The following is a 12626-nucleotide window of genomic DNA, read 5'->3' as shown; positions in this document are numbered from 1 at the left end:
CAGATTACCTACAGTTCTACTGGCTCCTTGAGGTGATATCAACAACATACGAGTCACACTTCCTGACCATCACTTATTCTATTCTGAAGTTTAATATGTCCAATCATGTGCATCTATTTCACTTTAACAAAAGCAAACTACTTGTAAGTACAATCCATTTTGTCAGTAACAGCCTTCCACCAAATTAAGAAAATTGAAAAAACTAAAAATGTTCATCAACCTATTTCTCAAGTAAATTTTACATACCGCATTGACATACCTAATGAGCCATGTACCACTACAATGATAAATGATAATACGAAATGAAGCTGTTTTAGGGTTTTCTGTGGGGCATATTTTGAAATGAAACACTGGAGTTTCAGAGTTATTTTAATATACAAATATTTTATAACTTCCAACCAAATTATTCTTGACTGGCATCAACATTTTCTGTTTGTAGTCCCTTGAAGGATGGAACAGGTACAAAAGTAACTAAAGTGTACAACTTGTTTGGTGAATCTTCATCATCATTCCGCCGCCGCGACAGTCTAACCCGCATGCGGAATGGAACATTCCTGTAAAAGCAATTTCTTTATTTTAATAAATATCAAGCAGATATTAAACTAAGCTTTTCCACTTAAAATATTTCAAATATTATTGTAAAATACTTAAACTGAAAATTAAACACATAAATAATGCCATAACTTTTTAATTAATTTATCTAGGAAAACATACTATAGCATTTTTAGATTGTGGGTGACATTCCCAGCACACACAGATCACGTGTATGAAAGTCAACATTCTTTACCAGTATTGGATTTAATCTATAAAATACTCACCATATGTGACAATTTTTAAAACAAACCATTTTTACAGCTATCAATATCTTCTTACATACACCCTAACACGTATTTTAAACAAAATGTAATGAATGTTCCAAACCTATGTACTATTTCTGTTTATGAGAATTTCTCCCCAGGAAGAACCAACCCTGCCGTGGGGTCTTCAATATCATGTGTGCCTGAATATTTCTTAAACATGTATTTTTTTTCCTAACAACTGACAGTCAACTTTTAAAGTGAAGAAGTTATGTATGAACATGGAGTCTGCTATCTACAATCTCCTGGATTCCATAACTATTCAGAGCGAGTATAGTTGCTACACTATGTTATCAAAAGTATCTGGACACATGGCTGAAAATGAGTTACAAGTTCATGGCACCCTCCATCGATAATGCTGGAATTCAATATGGTGTGGGGCCACCCTTAGCCTTGATGACAGCTTCCACTCTCACAGGCGTATGTTCAGTCAGGTGCTGGAAGGTTTCTTGGGGAATGGCAGCCCATTCTTCACGGAGTGCTGCACTGAGGAGACGTATCGATGTCGGTCAGTAAGGGCTGGCACGAAGTCAGCATCCCAAAGGTGTTCTATAGCATTCAGGTCAGGACTCTGTGCAGTCCAGTCCATTACAGTTATGTTATGGTCGTGTAACCACTCCGCCACAGGCCGCACATTATGAACAGATGCTCAACTGTGTTGAAAGATGTAATCGCCATCCCCAAACTGCTCTTCAACAGTGGGAAGCAAGAAGGTGCTTAAAACATCAGTGTAGGCCTGTGCTGTGATAGTGCCATGCAAAACAACAAGGGCTGTAAGCCCCCCTCAATGAAAAAACATGACCACACCATAACATCACCGCTTTCAAATTTTACTGCTGACACTACACATGCTGACAGAAGATGTTCACCGGGCATTAGCCATACCCACACCCTGCATCGGATTGCCACATTGTGTACCGTGATTCATCATTCCACACAACATTTTTCCACTATTCAATCGTCCAATGTTTATGCTCCTTACACCAAGTGAGGCGTTGTTTGGCATTTACCAGCATGATGTGTGGCTTATGTGCAGCTGCTCGACCATGAAATCCAAGTTTTCTCACCACCTGCCTAACTGTCATAGCACTTGCAGTGGATGCTGATGCAGTTTGGAGTTCCTGTGTGGTGGTCTGGATAGATGTCTGCCAATTACACATTATGACCCTCTTCAACTGTCGGTCTCTGTCAGTCAACACATGAGGATAGCCTGTACACTTTTGTGCTGTCCGTGTCCCATGACGTTTCCATTTCACTATCACATCGGTAACGGTAGACCTAGTGATGTTTAGGAGTGTGGAAATCACATGTCTATATGGCACAAGTGATTGGGTAATCACCTGACCACATTTGAAGTCAGTGAGTTCCGCGGAGCGCCCCATTCCGCTACCTTACTACGTCTAATGATGACTGAGGTCATCGATATGGAGTACCTGCCAGTAGGTGGCAACACAATGCACTTAATATGAAGGACACAAGTTTTTGGGGGGTGTCCGTGTACTTTTGATCACACAGTGTACATTTATACAACAACTCTTCCGTTGCATGCTCTGGTGGTGACAGTTCGCATAATGGACAATGGGAAATGAACACAATGAATCACAAATGTGAAGAGAGTTGCCAGTCACATTGCTCATCTGTAATTTCCTACAGTCCATAAATGAAGCTAGCTAGTTATTAGGTCCCACCCTAACAACAACCTTGGAAATCATGACATTTGGGACAAAAACCACCAAATATATGTGGCAATAAAGACTAAGATTGAACGATTCTTATTTGCTACCATGCAATGTCACCTGATTGGCTACAAACAATGATAAATTGCCAACACTAGCATGCAACAGAAGAGTGCCCCATAAGCGCACTTTAGTCTATTGTATCCCATGACTAATGCTTACAGAACCCATTGTCATGTCTACCAAACCGTTAATTTATTTCCCAGAAAAGCCTTCAGGCACAAGGACAAAATGTTATATAATATTAATGACAGTATGACAAACATTTCACCTCTAGAAATGTTCATTAATTCCAGAAATGTTCTGCACTGTGGCTTTGAGCCCATAAACAGACAAGCCAGGATCGTTTGACTGCATTTGATGAAGAGTTTCTACTTGGGTCATTTCTGACTGGCCAATGGATCATCAGGACAAGTCAGAGGAAATTCTTCCAGCATTTCCACAGAGAAAAGGCCACAACACTAAATGCACTACAGAAAGACACAACTCAGTAAACAAATAACGAAAAATCAGATCTCTGTGACTGCAAGCTGTCGAGTGAATTTAAATACGTTCATCTTTTGTTAAACTAAAGTAACACAGATTATTACAGTGACTCCTCATAATCCTCCAACCTGATTTCAATGTTATTAGCAAAGCAAGCATTAATTATTGTGCTTATCAATCATTAACACGAAACCTGAAATCCATTTCTAGAGCCAATGGTTACGGCAACAATGGGATAGACAAAAATATTATGACAACAAGGGATGAAGGCAAGAGCAGAAAGAAGCATGGAACATAGCCCTATTATGGTAAGTACATGGGGTCACTGACGTGTGAGCAAAATTCTCCACTGAGCTGGCATCAAGTCAATCTTCCAGAGCAAAAACAAAATAAAATGTTTTAAACTCAATGAAATATGCCGTCGACAAGCGGCACACCACAGGAGTCTATGATATCAGTTGCAAATGTGGACTGGTTTATGTAGGCGAGACAGGGCGGCCCATCAGCACATGAACTGCGGAGCATTGAAGATATAGCCAACAAGGGCAACGTAACAAGTCATCAGTGGTGGAACACCACGATGCGTGCGATAAAGAGGTAATATTCCATGAAGTTCACATACTTGCCAAACAGCCATTTACAATGAGGAGGAAGATTACAGTGTGATAGAAATAGCAAAGCGACCCCCTCAACATGAGGAGAGGACGGGTATAGGCTCGCAGCACCTTGGCTGTCTGCAATGACAGCACTACGCCAGGGATACCACAGTGGTCATATGTATACAGAGCGCAGGCACACTGCAGCCCCCATGTGAAGTAAACAGCGCAACATCAACATCACAGTTACTGCCAGTTTCTAATTCACCTGTTTCCACCAATGGCAAGAAATAATAGGTTCGTATAAGCAGTTGCCAGCAGGCTCGTGCGCATGCGCAGAGCTGAATTCGCTTATGCGCAGTGCCTTTCTCCTGCTTCTGGCTACTTGAAGTGTGGCTGTTTACTGAATGAGCACTAGCAGCACGTAACCAGATGCTACCTGGAAAAAGTTTTCCGGCGCACCCAAGCTGCCAGATTCACGCATGCGCAGAGCAAGCTGAGTTATAGTGGGGGAGTCATCCTACACGTGACCCATGTGTATGTTTCATGATATTGCTGGTCTCTTCGTTTACAGCTCCCACGTCAAATGAAAACAAAACAGATTTCTGTGGCCGGGAGCCATCAAGTGAATTAATATACATTCTCATAACCATGAAAGACCAAAAAAAGTTAGTAGTTTCAATTTTATGATTTTATATTATTTCCACGTTATTAGCAATCAACCACTAATGTCTTAATGAAGTTATTTCTGTCAGTTTTGTAGAGAAATTTGCTTCTATTACTTTTTTCTGCTGAGGCAGTTAGTTTATTTGAAACGAAGTGTTCCATTCCGCACTATTATCTACTTTCTATTTCATTCAATTTCAAGTGAAAATATTCATTTTCTGGGACGAATGACTTTATACCATAATAAAGAACCAAACATGAGAATACAGTACTGTACCTCCAAGAAAATTGGTATCACGAAAACCACATCGAAAAGTGTAATTGGAGCGGAATGAAGCATTTTACTATGGTTTACGAAATTCCGATGCTGTTTGAGCAGTCTCTGATGTCCTGTTCCTTTTATGACACTGTAAGATCTCTTAATGCTATATACGTACAAACATACGTTAATATAATAGAGGGAAACATTCCACGTGGGAAAAATTATATATAAAAACAAAGATGAGGTGATTTACCGAACGAAAGCGCTGGCAGGTCGATAGACACACAAACAAACACAAACATACACACAAAATTCAAGCTTTCGCAACAAACTGTTGCCTCATCAGGAAAGAGGGAAGGAGAGGGAAAGACGAAAGGAAGTGGATTTTAAGGGAGAGGGTAAGGAGTCATTCCAATCCCGGGAGCGGAAAGACTTACCTTAGGGGGAAAAAAGGACAGGTATACACTCGCACACACACACACACACACACACACACACACACACACACACGTGTGTGGATGGATGTGTGTGTGTGTGCGCGCGCGAGTGTATACCTGTCCTTTTTTCCCCCTAAGGTAAGTCTTTCCGCTCCCGGGATTGGAATGACTCCTTACCCTCTCCCTTAAAACCCACTTCCTTTCGTATTTCTCTCTTTCCTGATGAGGCAACAGTTTGTTGCGAAAGCTTGAATTTTGTGTGTATGTTTGTGTGTCTATCGACCTGCCAGCGCTTTCGTTCGGTAAGTCACCTCATCTTTGTTTTTATATCAAACATACATTAACATTTACTTGAAGCTAAGTAGGCATATTTGATCAGTAGTTTTGAACTAGATATTTTGTTTCAAATATAATGACAGCTGTAGCAGAATTTTACAAATCTGCCTTCTGTGAAAGTGTTTTTCGATCACAAGACACTTGTCTAGTACTTCCTCTAGGCCTCAAGTTAGTTCTTAATTTGTGTTTATGTCTTAAAAGTTATAGAATGCCATTCTATGCTAAAATGTAGACTGGCAGCATACCGTGTTTTATCGTTTTAACTCCCCACATGGCTTCATATTTATACCTTGAGTAGAATATAAACCATCAGTTGCACAGTTTCTTTGCCTCACAGGCAACCTTGTTAATTTTTTTTTCACACATTTTGAAGTAGTCATGAAATTTATTGTCCTTCATTCCGGTGTAAGCTACACAAGAAACTGTTTCATTTATTTATTTTTGCTAGAAATTTGTATTCCGTCCTACTAGCTTTCTGCAGTGCTGCATAGATGTAAACCTGTTGGAAATACGACATAACAATATTGCAGAGTATGAATATTAAAAAAAATCTGTCAAAGTCACCCCACAGCAAAATGTTATGGTACTTCGAGCTGTAGAGTCTAATTTTGAAATGATATTTTGCCAGGAACTGCTTCCTTATTTGCATCCTTTATCTGGGTGGGATATGATAAAACAATTGCTCTAAGAAGAACTCTGTATGTCCTCTCAACAACATGCTGCAGGGCTGCACATGGTCACGTGATGCCCCACCATGCACGAAATTCCACCAGAAATGCGACGAAAAGTGTATGAGCAGAGCAAGCGTCAAGCACGGGCTGCCTACGTCATTGTAGCTGCGCATGCGCAGTACAGCCTGTTGTCTGGTGCTGTCTGGTAACTGCTCAAACGAATCTTATGTAAACGCCATTCAACCATATCTTTATCCACCAATGACAAGGAATAACAGACCAATAAACAAGACCCAAAACCCTGCCTCCTATCCTGAAGCACCATATCAAATTACTTTTAACAACTTCCTCCACTACCATAAACAATCCAAAATCAATCTCTCTCTCTCTCTCTCTCTCTGCAGTCAGCTCAGCGTGAAGCCCTGAAGAAGGCCACTTGCAACAGTGGCTGATACTGATAATGTGGTCAACAAAACAGAAGAATTTTCAATGATGTCTAGTTGTATATGTTATCTGAAACTAGCTTGACTTATGAATGAACGAGTGTACAATTTGTACTATGCAACTTTAAAAGTTTCTTAATTACCATAGTAACTGTAAGGAGATATATGGAAGGTATGGTAACACCTTTATACACCGACATGACCTCTCCGACTTACTATGTTATGTTGCACCAAGAACAAATGTGGTTTTGGTAGATGTTTCAAATGTCAGTGCCTCTAAGCATGACATTTCCTAATCACAGAAATTGGTACACATCAACTACGAAACACAACACTTTAGTTTCTGAATGTTGGAATCTGACATGGTGTTAAGGAAACCGTGTTGCCAACTAGCTATATAACTGACCACACAAGAAAACAGACTTGATGTGTGTTTCACCAACACTAACAGAGCAATGGTGTCATGAAGATCAGATGCTGTGCAGGTGCAGTACAGCAAATTTGCCAATTATTGTGTGTGTAATTACACCTTAACCTGAACAAATAATGCGGCACACCTGTCCTGTAGCCCTTCTATTGTTCAGAATTATCAACTGTTACCATGTCCATTATAATTATCCAGGCTGTTATGCCGTGGTCGGTTGGTGAATTCTGTGGTGATTCGCAACGTTTCGTCTCTGACTGCGGGAGCATTCTAGAGAATGGAAGGTCCAACACACACACTGGCTCGCTACTACAGTCAGTAGCGAGCCAGTGTGTGTGTGTGTGTGTGTGTGTGTGTGTGTGTGTGTGTGTGTGTGTGTGTTGGACCTTCCATCAAGCTACGGTACCCCCTTGAAGATGTCTCCCGCAGTCGGAGACGAAATGTTGGGAATCACCACAGAATTCATCAACCGACCACGGCATAACAGCCCGGATAATTATAATGGACATGATATCTCCGGCCGTGAAAGTTTACATTTTAGTATCAACTGTTACCAGTCCTGCAAGACAACTTGTGCTTCACGTAACTAACAATAAGTCGATACTACAAGAGGGCCAGTTATACAAAGTACAAAACTGGGCTCCCATCAATTTCAGTAATCTCAAAGTTTGATGTAGAATTAAAAGAGGAAAGTTCTGACATGTCAACAGAAACGGCATTGCTTTAGAGTTCAATGAATACTTCTTCCAAAGCTGTCATTACAAAATTTGTGCTTATATTCAATACATTTTTATAATTGTTACCAATCCAGACATTCAATCTCAGCCCACACGATTTCAAAATTTTCTTCAAATCTGCTTCCCAATACATTATCAACTTGCTAGCCCCTATTCCATGTACTAAGTGCCCACTGTTCCTAGTCTGAGACCTTCCCCAGAAGGTTCTGCAGTCGATGAATGTATGGTTTAAATGTTACATTTATAACTTGCAAGCTGCATTACCCTATCATAACTACAGGTGATCTGCTTATAGTTTTGTGGTTTACTATCCAGCTGACCATTCACAAGAAACTTTTGAAAATCTATGACTAAAATGGAATTAAGGAGGAAAACAATAACATTCTAGAGAAAATGAATTGCATACTGTAAGCAACAACAGGTGTTTTTTCTTTTTCTTTTATAATTCCATAAGCACCCAATTATAACACACACAACAATACTCATCATAAACATCCAAACCTTCAGTGACGGCTCAACACACCGTTACTTCTGTCTGAGGGAAGTAATAAATTGAACAAATAATACGCCAGGGCAAAAGATTTCACGAAGTTACCAATTTGGCCCCCAACATTCACAGTAGACAACACGAAGTAAGAAATTTAATTTAATTACAGCACCTAAATGATGTGTCTGGAGAATCACTCCCCAAATACTATCATATTACACACACACACACACACACACACACACACACACACACACACACACACACACACCCTGACACCAATCATCAGCATATTCATACTTTGAGAAGATTAATTTTCTGTAAAGGATAACTCAACAACGAACACACAGAATACAATTCGACCTCTGTTCTTCACGCTTCGGAATAACAAAACCTTGTGCAACCAGTCCGAAAATCTACATTTTTAAATGAAACTATAAGAACAAACTGTAAGAATATTAAAAGTCTAACAAGATAACATTTAAAATACATACCTTATGCCTTTGGACCACACCTGCTTGTTCAATCTTGTGTCAATTCGCACATCAGGGGTGCCCATTTGCTTAACAGCGAATTTTCGAAGTTCCTTAATGGCTCTAGGTGCTCTCTTCTTAAAACCAACGCCGTGAAGCCGTTTGTGCAAATTAACTGTGTATTCTCTAGTGACTACCTCGTTGATAGCCGATTTCTTCTTCTCACCTTTCGGCTTCACCATGTTGAGCTGCAAGTCACATGCAATTGCTCATTAAACCTCGGCATTACAAGGAATTTTGAATTCTTTGTGCCTACGATTAACACAATAGCCAAAACCAAGAAAACAACTAAAACAATATTTACCGATTAGTCCAAAATAAAAATCGATGGCAACACTATTAACGGATTTCTTCCTCCGTTCACAACTTCCTCTCACGCTCACACACCACGCTTCGCGTAAAGACAAAATAACTACAGTGTTGCCAACACCACGAAACGCAATGTCGCTGGCGACACAAATTTTACCTAAAAGTCGACTCACTCCAGACTTCAGCGGAACGGAAGGCTATGAAATGTCAAATAGGTGCCTGTTCACGTTATACGGAAAGTCAAGACATCTCTTCGATGAGCACAGTACCGAAAATGATAGTGAGATTATAAGACACATTCCATGATACAAGTGAGAATACACTATCAGAATTAAATTCAAATTGATTTCTTGTGGCTTTCGTAAAATGTCGATTGCGATGAATGAAATGAAACTGATGTATTTGCAGGTAAATCATAAATCTTAGTACACAGATGTTGCTTATCTAATATTCATCACATGATTACGTTTGTTCCACAAATTACATGGACAACAAATTAGTTTGTAACCCATAAGCTCCAATTTGGTTTCATCATGTAACATTTGTAATATAAGACCAATTTTTCTTTTCATTATATTTAAATTTATATGTGTTACAGAACGCCTTTACGTTCAACTATGCCTATATCACAATTTTAAATTCATCTTCAAGCAATTCGCTTTTTGTCATGAGTTACATTGCTGAAAAACATTTTGCGATCTTGTAAAAAATTATTTTTTATTTTTCTTAATTGAGTCAAAGGGAGGTTCAGAAAGTTCCCATTAAGCAACTAACAATAATGCAATTTATTAATTACCAAAACCAAATTTATAAAGGATGATCTTCATTTAGTTTGCATTATAAACTGCTGAGAAGAGAAACCGTAGGGAAAGTGTCGTCCAAATATTTCAAAACAATTACATTTAATAGCTAGAGAAAATTATATACGTTGCATACATACACATGTAAAAAATATTTGGGAGTCTTTCCACACTATCCAGTGGATTTTCTTCTTTCTAAATACCACATCTTGTCAAGGAGAACGATATTTTTGCACTTTAAGAGGGCCAACTATTTCAAGATTAAGAACGTTTATTTAATGAACATTGTAAAACAGTTTATGAACCCACTTATGAACAAGGTACGCTTTTGCTTTCTCTCAGTTCTGTAAATCATAAGTCATGGAGTCGTTATTCAGTTGTTTGATTTGAACAGCCAGTGCGCTTTTGACACAGCTCAGTGAGCCTTGAGCAGCCACTGGTGAAGTATCAGTGCAGCAGCAGTGCAGTAGTGAGTCGCATATTTAGCTTTCATATTTGTTTGGTGGTTTGATTCTTAATTTCTTACCGAGTGTTTGTGCGCTTGCATATTTAATTACATAAAATCCTTGCCTATACTCGTATTTGAGAGGAGTAATATTGCTTATTGATAGCCTTCAGGCTGCTGCCTCTAGGTGCAGCGACGGCGGAGGGTCTGGCGTGTCGCCTGAGACACCCCAGGTATCACTTGCTGTGTTCGCTGACTCAGCCGCCGAGGCACCTTCTAGTGTACCCAGCACATTGGGGTCGCCCTCATCTTAGGGTGAGTGGCGAACTGCAGCACGTTCGCGTCACTCGAGGCGGAGGGCCAATGTGGAGGCTGGCTGGATGGCTGGCTGGCCTCGCCCATTCATCCCGTCAGTGGGCAGGTGGCCGCTCCTTCAGCAGAGCCTGAGCAGGCACATGGGGGCAAGGACTTGCTGGTCATTGGGAGCTCCAGTGTTAGGCGGGTGATGGAGCCCCTTAGGGAAATAGCATACAGGGCTGGAAAGAAATCCAATGTGCACTCAGTTTATCTGCCGGGGGGCCTCATCCAAGATGTGGAGGCGGCCTCGCCTGCAGCTATCGAGCGTACAGGGTGCAGTTGTTTGCAAGTAGTTGCTCACATCGGCATCAATGATGCCTGTCACTTGGGTTCTGAGACAATCCTCAGTTCGTACAGGCGGCTGCCAGATTTGGTGAAGACCGCTGGCCTCGCATGCGGGGTGCAAGCAGAGCTCTCTGTTTGCAGCATCATTCCCAGAGTGGAACGGGGTCCTTTGGTTTGGAGCCGAGTGGAGGGTCTCAACCAGAGGCTTCGTCGACTCTGTGAAGCTCTTGGCTGAAGATTTCTAGACTTGCGCTATTGGGTGGGGAATTGTAGGACGCCCCTAGATAGGTCAGGGGTGCACAACACAAAGGAAGCGGCTACTCGGATAGCAGGGTACTTGTGGCGTGCACATGGGGTTTTTTTAGGCTAGGCAGTAGTGCGAGGTGTCCTGATGAACACTCACCAGTCGATGTGCAGGCAGGGAAATCAGGACGCGCTCAGTGTAAAGACACTTCAGCTATTAAGATATTAGCAGTAAATTTTCTGAGCGTTTGGAATAAAGTTCCTGAATTTACTGCCCTCCAGGAAGCGTGTGGCGCCCAAATTATTCTCAAGACTGAGACCTGGCTGAACCCTGAGATAGGCAGTTCTGAAATATTTAGTGAGGGTTGGAATGTGTATCGGAAAGACAGATTAGACACCATAGGAGGTGGTGTCATCATTGCAGTTGACAAAAATATTGTGTCTACTGAGGTCAAAGTAGAGTGTGATAGTGAAATTATCTGGACATGTTTAACAGGGCTAGGGGAAATAAAGTTAATTGTGGGGTGTTATTACCGGCCACCAGGTTCCACCGTGACAGTTCTAGAAAAATTCAAAGAGAATCTACATTCTGAATCGCAGAAGTACCAGGATCATGCTACATTAGTCGGAGACGACTTCAACCAACCTAGTATAGACTGGGATCTCTATGGATTCATTACAGGTGGTACAGACAAGCCGTCGTGTGAATTACTTTTGAACACATTATCCGAAAACTGTATTGAGCAGCTAAATCGACAGCCAACGCGTAATGGAAATATTTTAGATCTGGTAGCCACGAACAGACCAGACCTCATCGACGATGTCAGTATTGAGACAGAGATTAGTCATCATGATGTTGTCATTACGACTATCGTTACGAAAGTTAAAAAGTTAGTCAAGAAGGCGAGGAGAGTACTCTGAGACAGAGATTAGTGATCATGATGTTGTCATTACGACTATGTTTACGAAAGTTAAAAAGTCGGTCAAGAAGGCTAGGAGATTATTCTTACTAGAAAGAGCAGATAAGCAGTTGTTAGCATCCCACTTAGTAAATGAATCGAATTCATTTACTTCCGGTACGATGGACGTTGAAGAATTATGGGCAAATTTTAAACACATTGTAAATCACGCATTGGAAAAGTATGTGCCGAAAAAGTGGGTTACATTTGGAAAAGACCCACCGTGGTTTAACAGCGCAATTCGGAGAATGCTCAGGAAGCATCGGCAGTTGCACTCGCAGTACAAGAAAGATCGGGAGAATGAGGACAGGCAAAAGGTAGTAGAGATTCGTGCTGCTGTAAAAAGAGCGATGCGCGAAGCATTCAACGACTACCACCGTCGTACCTTAGCAAAAGATCTTGCTGAAAACCCAAGGAAATTCTGGTCTTACGCAAAAGCGGGTCGAAGGCTTCCATCCAGTCACTCACTGATCAGTCTGGCCTGGCAACGGAAGACACCAAAACGAAAGCTGAAATTTTAAATTTAGCGTTTGAGAAATCTTTCATGCAGGAGGATC

General features: G+C 40.9%; 1 protein-coding gene across 1 annotated transcript; it reads right to left on the bottom strand.

Annotated features, from left to right (window-relative positions):
- Positions 1-356: 356 nt before the first annotated feature.
- LOC126412706 (60S ribosomal protein L31) lies at positions 357-9121 on the bottom strand. Its single transcript, XM_050082423.1, has 3 exons — positions 8976-9121; positions 8633-8859; positions 357-554 (listed from the first exon to the last, which is right to left on the bottom strand). Exons 2-3 carry the CDS (start codon positions 8851-8853, stop codon positions 404-406), a joined length of 372 nt encoding a protein of 123 aa, XP_049938380.1. The 5' UTR covers positions 8854-8859; positions 8976-9121; the 3' UTR covers positions 357-403.
- Positions 9122-12626: the final 3505 nt, after the last annotated feature.

Source organism: Schistocerca serialis, chromosome 7, assembly GCF_023864345.2.
Source record: "Schistocerca serialis cubense isolate TAMUIC-IGC-003099 chromosome 7, iqSchSeri2.2, whole genome shotgun sequence".
Lineage (NCBI taxonomy): Eukaryota > Metazoa > Arthropoda > Insecta > Orthoptera > Acrididae > Schistocerca > Schistocerca serialis.
The sequence above is the reverse complement of the archived record's forward strand: the minus strand, read 5'-3'. Positions and strand labels throughout refer to the sequence as shown.

What these genes read in the sequence shown, in the direction of transcription:
- LOC126412706 (XM_050082423.1), bottom strand. Translation starts at nt 8,853, where the DNA reads ATGGTGAAGCCGAAAGGTGAGAAGAAGAAATCGGCTATCAACGAGGTA. An exon ending in GTGTGGTCCAAAGGCATAAG is followed by an intron (nt 555 to 8,632) that starts GTATGTATTTTA and finishes TTGCTTTTACAG; the next exon opens with GAATGTTCCATTCCGCATGC.